Here is a 12,576-nt window from a genome sequence, read left to right on the forward strand (position 1 = left end):
AATTCAATAATCAGGAGAGATTTGATAGCATTACAAAATTAGGTGAACCATTATTCGAAGTGTCCTCACGCAACCCATGGATTTTTGTCTCTGCACCTGTAAATCTGTGATTATACTTGTAGCAATAAGCATATGTTAAAATATCGCCACTGATCCCCATTTTTACACAGTAGATGTTTACCCATCTAAAATGTATCATCTCCTTTTCAGTCCTAGCAAATTTGCTTTAAAAAACCTAAAAAGTGCATCTGTCAGTAATGGGACTGTATGGAGGGATGGGGGTTCTTCAGCTTGAAATTTGGAGATCAAGGGAAAATTAAAGGAGATACTAAATTTGGAGTATTGTGGTTCGATCATGGGGTAGAGGAGAGGGGGAGGCTCCTCTGGGTGCTATTCCAGCTTTTCTCACCAGCCTTGTGGAAAGTTTTGGGGAACAGAGTGAAGACGGTTTCCCTTTGATCATCACTTCAGCTCTTCATCCTCGAGTCCCGTGGAGGTAACCATGATTGTGGAGGTTCTACCCTGGGTCCTTCCCCCAGACCACAGGTCCTCCTGTGGCCACCTTCCCTCTTCTCTACTTCAAATTTTTTTAAACCATCGAACGTAACTGTGGATGTTCCCATCCATATAAAATGTTTAATTCTTCTCAAATCTCACCAATTATTATTTATATTATAGTAGCACCTTAGAATCCCAATCAAGACAGGAGCACAGTACAAATACTTATTTAAAAATAGTCACTGCTCCAAAGAATCTACAATCAGGGTTACAATATAACACAACAAATAGTTGAAACAGGATTTGTTGGTGAAGTTAGAGGATGAGGCAAAAGTAAAACAAGCATGTCTTACCAGAATAAGTAGCAGTCACATCTGCCTACCTCCCACAAAACTCTTGGTTTTAATGAAATCTAGTAGGAACAGGTTCCACAAGCTAAATATGTGTTGTATAAAGAAATATTTCCTTATATCAATCTTAAATTTCCAGGCTTTCATTATCATTGGCTGTCCTTTGGCTCTTGTATTATGAGAAAGGGGTAAATAAGAGCACTTGATTTACCTTCTCTGTAACATACACATTACTTTGTATAACTATCTTATTAATAATTCTCTCATACTTATTTCCTCTGTGAACTAAACAGTCCCAATCTTTCCAGTCTCTCCTCGTACGGAAATTTTGCCAAGTTGTTAATCATTTTGTCACCTGTCTGTAAATCTCTTCTATTTCTGCTACATTTGAAAATATTAACAGAGATGTGATCATTAAACCCATGCAAGTGGTGCAGGTCACCTAAGGATGGAACCCTGGAGGACTTCAACTCAGGGGGGTGAGAAGAGAAGGAAGAGCTACCAAAGGAAATGGTGAAAAGTCAACCAAAGAAATTAGAGAAAAACAAGAGTCCAGAGTCAAGGAAGCTAAAAGAACAGAGGATGTCAAGGAGAAGAGACAGATGAAGAATATCAAAGACAGCAAACTGCTGTGACCATTACTAGAATACTAGGTCCAGTTCTGGTGTCCACACCTTAAAAAAAAGTTGATTAATTGGAAAGGGTTCAGAAAAGTAGAACAAGATGAAATGTTTTCACAAATAGCTTATTCACTGAAAAATACAGTTTGAGTTGACCTGAAACAATTCATGAATTTTACATGAATTCTCTGAATAGTCATCCAGAAAAAAAAATTCAGCTTCCCTTATAATCTTTAGCCCAACAGCTAGGGCACTCAGCCAGGATCTGCGAGACCTAGGTTCAGTTCCCCTCTCTTCCTGATCTGAACAAGGGATGTGAACTTGGTTCTCCCACTTCCCACCACTAGGATATGGGATATAGAATTATAGAAATGTAGGGTCAGACAGGATCTCAGCAGGTCATCTAGTCTAGCCCCCCTTTGCTGAGGCAGGACCTGCTGGGCAGGTCTCTCTCAGTCTCTCCTGTTGAAAATGTTCCACCATATATAAGTAATTAAATACTCATCCAGAGAGAGAATTAGAATTGTTGGACACTTATCTGGGATGTGTGAAACCTAGATTCCAGTCTTCCTGCTCCAGTGATTGATTAACACACAGTAGAACTGCTTCAACAGAAGAGCTTGAGAGAGACCCACCCCAGAATCTCTCATAGCCTAGTGGTTAGGGTATTTTCCTGAGAGGAAGGAGACTCAAATTCAAATTCCTTCTCCACATCAAGTAGAGAGGGAAATAAAATCCAGGTCTTCCATATCCTGGGTGAATGAATTAACCACGGGGCTATAGTTATAAAGGGAAGTACCACCACTTCCTCCCCATTTTGTCAATCTAACCCAGGTCCAAAAAACCACTTTGATTGAAAAAAAATTGTAGACCATTTTGGTTAGCCAAATTTTTGGGGAATTTTCAGTTTGGGTTCAATGCAACCCAATTTGTTTTTATTTTATTTTATTTTTACAATTTTTCAGAACTGCCAGCAAATCAAAAAACTCAGTTATTTACCTAGCTCTACAGGAAAAAAACTACAAGAATGATTCAAGGTCTGAGAAACCTGCCTTACAATAAGAGATTAAAGAAGCTCAATCTAGTTAATATATCCAAGAGAAGGTTAAGAGCTGACTTGACCAACCTATAAATTCCTACGGGGGAGAAGATTTCTGATGGTAGAGGGCTCTTTAATTTAGCAGATAAAGGCATAACAAGATCCAATAGCTGGAACCTGAAGCCACATGAAATCAGACTAGAAATAAGGCACAAAGTTTTAACAGTAAGGTTAATTAACCACTGCAACAATTTATCTAGGGATGTTGTGGATTCTCTGTCACTTGAAGTCTTTAAATCAAGATTGGACTTCTTTCTAAAAGAAACGCTGTAGATTAACCATAACTTATGAACTCGACACAGGAATCACTTGGTGAAAATTGACAGGTTTCAGAGTAGCAGCCGTGTTAGTCTGTATTCGCAAAAAGAAAAGGAGTACTAGTGGCACCTTAGAGACTAACCAATTTATTTGAGCATAAGCTTTTGTGAGCTGTAGCAGGTATCACGAAAGCTTATGCTCAAATAAATTGGTTAGTCTCTAAGGTGCCACTAGTACTCCTTTTCTTTTTGGTGAAAATTATTGACCTCTGTTATGCAGGATATCAGAATAGCTAATCATAATGGTCTCTTCTGGTCTTAAAATCTATTAATCTAATCTCTCACAGAATGTGAGGCCTGGGCATGTCCACCATAACCAAAAGGCTGGTACTGTTATTGACTGTTTATATATGAACTCACACACACATTCAAACACGTTAACTGGAGTGGGGAAAAAACGGTTACCTACCTTTCATAACTGTTGTTCTTTGAGATGTGATGCTCATGTCCATTCCAAGTAGGTGTGTGCACACCACATTCACGATCCTCGGAAGGTTTTTTCCTTAGCGGCACCCATCGGGTTGGCTGTGGAGCCCTCTGGAGTAGAACCCTTACGGCGATGTATATAGGTCCCGCCTCTTCAGTTCCTTTTTGTCAGATACTCTGACAGAGGGGAGGCGGGTGGGTCTTGGAATGGACATGAGCAACACATCTCAAAGAACAACAGTTACGAAAGATAGGTAACTGTTTTTCTTCTTCGAGTGATTGCTCATGTCAGTTCCGAGTAGGTGACTCCCAAGCAGTCCCCTAGAGCAGGGGTCGGAGTTCACCGAGTTGCAGACTGTAGCACAGCTCTACCAAATGTGGCATCGTCTCTAGCCTGCTGTGTGATGGCGTAGTGCAAGGTAAAGGTGTGGACAGACAACCACGTCGCTGCCCTGAAGATGTTCTGAATGGGAACCTGCGCCAGGAAGGCTGCAGATGAAGCATGCGTTCTTGTGGAATGCTCTGTCAATGCTGGGGCCAGAATCTTTGCTAGGTCATAGCACGTTCTGATAAATACCATGATCCAAACGTTCTTGTTAACTCCTGGAAATGTGCTGGAAATGGCCCACCTTGATTATCACTTCAAAAGGTTTTCTCTCCCCCCACCCCACTCTCCTGCTGGTAATAGCTCATCTTAAGTGATCACTCTCCATACAATGTATATTTTTTCATGGTATGTGTGTATATAAAATCTCCTCACTGTACTTTCCACTTTATGCATCCAATGAAGTGAGCTGTAGCTCACGAAAGCTTATGCTCAAATGAACTGGTTAGTCTCTAAGGTGCCACAAGTTCTCCTTTTCTTTTTATGATCCAAGAAGAAACTCTGTGGGACAAAACACTGGTGTGGATTGCACTCTTAGCAAATTTGCGGATGATACTAAACTGGGAGGAGTGGTAGATACGTTGGAGGGCAGAGATAGGATACAGAGGGACCTGGACAAATTGGAGGATTGGGCCAAAAGAAACCTGATGAGGTTCAATAAGGATAAATGCAGGGTCCTGCACTTAGGACGGAAGAACCCAATGCACAGCTACAGACTAGGGACCGAATGGCTAGGCAGCAGTTCTGCGGAAAAGGACCTAGGGGTTACAGTGGACGAGAAGCTGGATATGAGTCAGCAGTGTGCCCTTGTTGCCAAGAAGGCCAATGGCATTTTGGGATGTATAAGTAGGGGCATAGCGAGCAGATCGAGGGACGTGATCGTTCCCCTCTATTCGACATTGGTGAGGCCTCATCTGGAGTACTGTGTCCAGTTTTGGGCCCCACACTACAAGAAGGATGTGGATAAATTGGAGAGAGTCCAGCGAAGGGCAACAAAAATGATTAGGGGTCTGGAACACGTGACTTATGAGGAGAGGCTGAGGGAACTGGGATTGTTTAGTCTGCAGAAGAGAAGAATGAGGGGGGATTTGATAGCTGCTTTCAACTACCTGAGAGGTGGTTCCAAAGAGGATGGTTCTAGACTATTCTCAGTGGTAGAAGATGACAGGACAAGGAGTAATGGTCTCAAGTTGCAGTGGGGGAGGTTGAGGTTGGATATTAGGAAAAACTTTTTCACTAGGAGGGTGGTGAAACACTGGAATGCGTTACCTAGGGAGGTGGTAGAATCTCCTTCCTTAGAAGTTTTTAAGGTCAGGCTTGACAAAGCCCTGGCTGGGATGATTTAATTGGGGATTGGTCCTGCTTTGAGCAGGGGGTTGGACTAGATGACCTCCTGAGGTCCCTTCCAACCCTGATATTCTATGATTCTATGATTCTAACAGGGATACCCTTCATTCTTTCAGCAATAGAGGTGAAGAGCTGCGTCTTTATTTGCTTGATGTAAAAGGCTAAAGCCTGTCTGACATCCAGGGAATGGAGCATGTGTTCCCTGTCGTTGGTGTGTGGCTTAGGGTAGAATACTGGCAGAAAGATATCCTGATTTGTGTGAAATTGCAAAACTACCTTCGGGAGGAAAGCTGGGTGCAGCTGCAATTGTACCTTGTCCTTATAAAACACAGTATAAAGGGGCTTGGACATCAGAGCCTTGAGCTCAGACACCCTCCTGGCTGATGCTATAGACACTAGGAATGCCACTTTCCAAGAAGGTAGAGCACTCTGAAGATGAGTCTGATCTCGGACTCCACAGCAGTGCCATGTGGGGCGGTGCCGGCAATCAGTGCTGAGGAGAGTGCAAGCGGTGCCGCAACATGACAAGTTTGCTCTTGGAAAGTCCAGCCCCCCTGTGCGGTGCTGGTGCTGCCGGTGCCGGTGCTGGGGAGTGCTGGGTTGCCATCTCTGTGAGGTCCTTGGCAGCCTCAAACATGTCAGGAGTGGACAGCATGTCCAACTCCACCATTTGGCTCTCCCGTCCTGGGGAGTCCAATGGAACCAGACTCAATGGTTCTGCCTGGGCGGCCAGACTGGACAGCACCAGCTGTTCCTGAGGAGGAGCTGAGTGTCCCAACATGAGACGCACTCCAAGGGCACCATTGCACTCCACTGTTCGGACTGTCGGCAAGCGCCCCCCTTTTGGCTCTTCTCTGCTTCTTATGTGGTACCGGCAAGTGAGATCAGTGCCAAGAGGTCGCCAAACTCGTCTTTGGTGCCAGAGAGTGGCAGTGCCATGTGTCTCTGGTCCCTGCGTCATTTGCCGGTGCCACAGCTTCTCTCACTGAGGCCAGTGTACTGTGCACTATAGTGCTGGGCTTGGACCCCAACACAGTCTGAGCTGGCTGGGGACCAAAAGCCAACTCCATAAGGAGAAGCTTAAGTCTTAAGACTCTTCTTCTTAATCCTTGGGCAGAAGCTCCTGCAGATCTTGCACTTGTCAGGCTGGTAGGTTTCCCACAAGTACTTTAAGAAGAAGTTGTGAGGATATCCCCTGGGCATAGGTTTCTTGCAGGACCCACAAGGTTTGAAGCCCGGAGGGGAGTGGGAAAAAAGGGGGGGGGAATAACCCCCAACAGAAACTTAGTCTACGAACTAACTAACTAGAACACTAGAAAACCTATACTATGCAGAACTATACACAATACAAGAATAAATGTTTGCTAGGAGAAGCGCGTGCCCAAATCAAGAGAACGAAGTAGCTCCAACGACTATCACTGGCAGTAAGGAGGAACTGAAGAGGTGGTGGTTCAGCAGGGACTTATATACACCACCATAAGAGCGCCATTCCAGGGAGCTCCACAGCCGACCTGACAGGTACCACAAGGAGAAAAATCTTCCGATTGTACACATGGCACGCACACACCTACTTGGAACTGACATGAGCAATCACTTGAAGAAGAACATGACGGTCAATGGCTATAATGTCCTCAGGGCGGGGGGAGATATTTAAAATGATTATAGAAACTTCAGTATGTGTGTGCGCTTTACTGAGTAACCATGTGCTACTTGATTGTAGATCTTCATTCTTCTTCTCTTCCCCTTCCTTTTTGCCAGTTTTTGAGTATCACCTGTGTTATTTTGCATTCAGATTGTAAACTGTATCTATTTTTGTATGTGAAGCTTAGCAGATTTTGCATGCCCAGTTTAGCCTTAAAAATAATGTTCTTTTTAGGGCTGTCGATTAAGCGCAGTTAACTCACGCGATTAACTCAAAAAAATTAATCATGATAAAAAAATTAATCGCAATTAATCGCAGTTTTAATTGCACTGTTAAATAACAGACTACCAATTGAAATTTATTAAATATTTTGGATGTTTTTCTACATTTTCATATACACTGTATTCAGTGTTGTAATTGAAATCCAAGTGTGTACTATTTTTGATTACAAATATTTGTACTGTAAAAATGATAAACAAAATAAACGCTATTTTTCAATTCACCTCTTACAAGTACTGTAGTGCAATCTCTTTGTCATGAAAGTGTAACTTACAAATGTAGATTTTTTTTTGTTACAAGACTGCACTCAAAACCAAAACAATGTAAAACTTTGCAGCCTACAAATCCACTCAGTCCTACTTCTTGTTCAGCCAATCGCTGAAACAAACAAGTTTGTTTACATTTAAGGGAGATAGTGCTGCCGTCTTCTAATTTACAATGTCACCAGAAACTGAGAACAGAGATTTACATGGTACTTTTGTAGCTGGCATTGCAAGGTATTTACATGCCAGATATGCTAAACATTCATATGCCCCTTCATGCTTTGGCCACCATTCCAGAGGACATGCTTCCATGCTGATGACGCTCATTACAAAAATAAGTGTTAATTAAATTTCTGACTGAACTCCTTGGGGGAGAATTGTATGTCCCCTGCTCTGTTTTACTTGCATTTTTCCATATATTTCCTGTTACAGCAGTCTCAGATGATGACCCAGCATATGTTGTTCATTTTAAGAACATTTTCACTGCAGAGTTCACAAAACGCAAAGAAGGTACCAATGTGAGATTTCTAAAGACAGCTACAGCACTTGACCCAAGGTTTAAGAATCTGAAGTGCCTTCCAAAATCTGAAGGGGACGAGCTGTGGAGCTTGCTTTCAGAAGTCTTAGAAAAGTAACACTCCGATGTGGAAACTACAGAACTCGAACCACCAAAAAAGAAAATCAACCTTCTGCTGGTGTCATCTGACTCAGATAATGAAAATGAACATGCGTCGGTCCGCACTGCTTTGGATTGTTATTGAGCAGAACCTGTCATCAGCATGGAGGCATGTCTTCTGCAATGGTGGTTGAAGCATGAAGGGACATGTGAATCTTTAGCACATCTGGCACGTAAATATCTTGTGATGCCAGCTACAACAGTGCCACGAGAAAGCCTGTTCTCACTTTCAGGTGACACTGTAAACAAGAAGCGGGCAGCATTATCTCCTGCAAATGTAAACAAACTTGTTTGTCTGAGCGATTGGCTGAACAAGAAGTAGGACTGAGTGGACTTGCAGGTTCTAAAATTTTACATTGTTTTATTTTTGAATGCAGGGGGTTTTGTACATAATTCTACATTTGTAAGTTCAACTTTCATGATAAAGAAATTGCATTACAGTAACTGTATTAGGTGAATTGAAAAATACTATTTCTTTTGTTTTTTTACAGTGTAAATACTTGTAATCAAAAATAAATATAAAGTGAGCACTGTACACTTTGTGTTTTGTGTTGTAACTGAAATCAATATATTTGAAAATGTAGAAAACATCCAAAAATATTTAAATAAATGGTATTCTATTATGTTTAACAGTGCGATTAATTGTGATTAATTTTTTTAATCGCTTGACAGCCCTAGTTCTTTTAAATGTGGGTTTTAATCAGCCGCTCTGAACTATCCTAATTCAAAATTAGATTAAGAAAACAATAGCTCTTAAGCAAAGCAAACCACACAATTTCTTCTTAAACTTATTATTATCAATCTGTTTTCTTTGTAAGGATGAGAACACAAGAAAACTGAATATTACCTCGGCTTTTGGCAGCTTCCTTCAAAGCAGTTAGAACTTGAGGCTTCAGGTCATCAGAAAGTAATCTTCCTTCAAGGCCTGGGAAGAGGGACCTAGCATGGCATTGAAAACAAAGAAGTATTGATCTTAGTATCCTTATCCAAGTCATTTATGTTGTTGTTCAATAGTTTCAAATACTGTGAAACAAATTATATATGTACTTGCCTATATATTTCGAAAAGTTTTCCTTTTGCAGTATTTTCTTAAAAAAACAAAATATGTATATAGCAACAGAGAATCCGAGGAAAATTAACCTTCTAACTATTCTGTACTTTTGACAGGTGGTTTAAGAGCGTTCTTGTTAAAGATACCAGGTTTACAACTTGAAGACATTCAGACTGATTTTAATGTAGTTATACTCTAGAAAGAGACTTTTAAAATAGCTTCCTAGGGTTCTATGTCTCTCAGTGAACTGATATCAGAGTATAAACATGTAGGGTATGTAACTGCTAGCAATGAAAACTTCACCTGAGACCTGAAAGTTAGGCTGTGCTCTTTCTGGCTCTGAAATGACCAGCAACAAATAATTGTAAACCACCAATAACCATGATAAAGGTTGGATGAATATATTTTGTCCTTCAAACGGTCAATTTTCATGTCACAAGCCACAACACTTCAAGTTACCCTACATTATCTTATAGGTAGTGCTGGGGAGGAGCCAGTGGTCATGATACATGTAGGTACCAATGATACAGAGAAAGGTAAGAGAGAAGTTCTGGAGGCCAAATTTAGGCTGGTAGGAAGAGATTAAAGTCCATGACCTCCACGGTCACATTCTCTGAAAGGCTTCCAGTTCCATACAAGGGGCCAGTACGTGGATGAAATAATGGTGAAGGGAGGAGAGATTTAGGTTTATTAGGAACTGGGGAACCTTTTTGGGGAAGCAGTGGCTTAACCAAAGGAAGCACCTTAACCAAAATGGAATCAGACTACTGGCACGTACAATTAAAAATGTTGTAGAGGAATTTTTAAATTAAGGGCTGGAGAAAAAACAAAAGGTGTGGAGGAACACATGGTCAGGCATTTACACCCCTCAGGGATGAATTTATTAAAGGGGGAACTCTGTATACTAGTAAAAAAGATAGGGAAGAAGTTGGTAAAGTGCAGGTAGAAGGCAGTGAGGAACAGTCAAATGTAAAAGAATCCTATTTAAATATAACATGTGAAGGCAAACAACTGAATATTGACAAAATTTACAAGTACTTATGTACAAATGCTAGAAGTCTAAATACTAAAATGGGTGAACAAGAGTGCCTACCATTAAATTGAGGACATTGATATAATACGCATCATAGAAACTTGGTGGATAATCAGTGGCACATGGTAATACCAGGATATAAAATCTATATGAATAACAGAGTAGCTTGTGCTGTTGGGGGACTGGCATTATATTTTAGAGAAATCATAGAGTCAAATAAGGTAAAAATCTTGAATGAAACAAACTGTATCACAAATTCTCTATAAATAGAAATTCCATGCTTGAATAAAAAGAGTAAAGCAATAGGAATATACTACTGACCAGATGACAGTGATTGTAAAATGCATAGGGAGGTCAGAGAGGCTACAAAACCAGAAAGAGCAATAATCATGAGTGACTTCAACTAGCCTCATATTGACTAGGTAAATGTCACTTCAAGGTGTGATGCAGAGATAACGTTTCTAGACACCATATATGAGTGCTTCTTCAAGTAGTTAGTTCTGGAACCCACAAAGAGAGAGCTAATTCTTGATTTAGTCCTCAGTGGAGCACAGGATCTGTCCAAGAGGTAACTATAGCTGAACTGCTTGATGACAGTGACCAGAATGTAATTAAATTTAATGTCTTTGTAGGGAAGATGATACAAAAAAACCCCACCACAGTAACATTTAACTTTAAAAAGGACAGCTACACAAAAATGAGGATGCTTGTTAGACAAAAATTAAAAGGATCTGTCACAAGAGTTAAGCAGCATGGGGACTATATAAAAACCACCATAATAGAGGCTCAGACTAAATGCATATGCCAAATCAGAAAAGACAATAAGAGGACCAAAATAATGCCACCATGGCTAAACAGCCCATTCAAGGCAAAAAGCCATCCTTTAAAATTTGTCTACTAGTAAGGATAAAAAAAAAGAGCACAACTCTGGCAGGTTAATTGTGTAAAAGTATAACAAGGCAGGCCAAGAAAGAATTTGAAAAGCAACTTGCTAAAGATGCAAAAAACAACAGTAACAAATTTTTTTAAGTACATCAGAAGCAGGAAGCGTGCCAATCAGACAGTGGCCCCACTAGACGACAAATGTATTAAAAGAGGACTCAAGGAAGACAAGGCTGCTGCAGAGAAGCTAAATGAAATCTTTGCCTCAGTCTCCACTGCAGAGGATGTCGAGGAGATACCCACATCAAAGCTATTTTTGGGGGGCAACAAATCCAAACTACTGTCCCACCCTAATGTGTCAATAGAAGAAGTTTTAGAACACACTGATAAATGTAACAGTAATAAGTCACCAGATGGTATTCACAAAGAGTTCTGAAGGAATATGAAATTGCAGAACTACTAACTATAATATGTAACCTATGGCTGAAATCAGCCTCTGTATCAGATGACTGGAGAGCTGCTAATGTAACATCGATTTTTTAAAAAGGTGTTCCAGAGGCAATCCTGGCCATTACAGACTGGTGAGCCTAATTTCAGTATCAGGCAAACTGGTAGAAACTACAGAAAGAACAGAATTATCAGACACATAGACATAGAATTTGTTAGCAAAGAGTCAACATGACTTTTGTAAAGCGAAGTCATGACTCACCAATCAGAATTATTTAAGAATGCCAGCAAGCATGTGGACAAGGGTTATCCAGTGGATATAATGTACTTGGACTTTCAGAATGCCTTTGACAAGGTCCCTTATCAAGGGCTCTTAAGCAAAGTAAGGAGTCATGGGATAAGAGGGAAGGTCCTCTCACGGATCAGCAACTGGTTAAAAGATAGGAAAATAATGTAGGTATAAATATCCATTTTTCACAATGGAGAGGTAAACAGTGGGGTCCCTCAAGGATATGTATTGGGACTTGTGCTGTTCAACATACTCATAAATGATCTGGAAAATGAAGTGAATAGTGAAGGGGCAAAAAGTTGCATATGATACAAAATTACTCAAGATAGTTAAGTCCAAAGTTGACTGTGAAGTATTATTGGGGGATCTCACGCAACTGGGTGAGTGGGCAACAAAATCTCAGATGAAATTCAGCACATATAAGAGCAAAGTAATGCACACTGGGAAAAATAATCACAAGTTATATATAGTGATGTGTTCTAAAGTAGCTGTTACCACTCAAGAAAAAGATCTTGGATTCTCCATGGATAGTCCTCTGAAAACTTCAGCTCAGTGCTCAGCAGTGATCAAAAAGGCTAACAGAAGGTTAAGAACTATTAGAAAAGGGATAAAAGACAGAAAATATGCCACTATATAAATCCAGGGTGCACCCACAGTTTGAATACTGTGTCCAGTTCTGGTGGCCCCATGTCAGAATGAATCTAGTGGAACTAGAAAAAGTACAGAGAAGAACAACAAAAATGATTAAGGGTAGCATCCATATGAAGAGAGATTAAAACACTGGGACTGTTCATTTTAGAAAAGAAACAACTAAGGGGGGATATGACAGAGGTCTATAAATTCATGGAGAAAGTGAATAAGGAAGTGTTATTTACCCCTTCACATAAGGTAAGAACCAGGGGTCTCTCAATGAAATTAATAGGCAGCAAGTTTAATACAAACAAGAGGAAGTACTTTTTCACACAATGCATA

The 12,576-nt window shown here is 40.6% G+C and overlaps 1 protein-coding gene across 2 annotated transcripts in view; it reads right to left on the bottom strand.

The window, feature by feature from the left end:
• SACS (sacsin molecular chaperone) overlaps positions 1 to 12,576 on the bottom strand; it is a 252,517-nt gene that overhangs the window by 36,926 nt on the left and 203,015 nt on the right. For both annotated transcript variants that reach the window (XM_074958364.1, XM_074958355.1), the window contains exon 10: positions 8,750 to 8,841. In XM_074958364.1, coding sequence (XP_074814465.1) covers positions 8,750 to 8,841 — 92 coding nt within the window. The remainder of the gene's footprint in view (positions 1 to 8,749; positions 8,842 to 12,576) is intronic.

Source organism: Natator depressus, chromosome 1 (assembly GCF_965152275.1).
Source record: "Natator depressus isolate rNatDep1 chromosome 1, rNatDep2.hap1, whole genome shotgun sequence".
Lineage (NCBI taxonomy): Eukaryota > Metazoa > Chordata > Testudines > Cheloniidae > Natator > Natator depressus.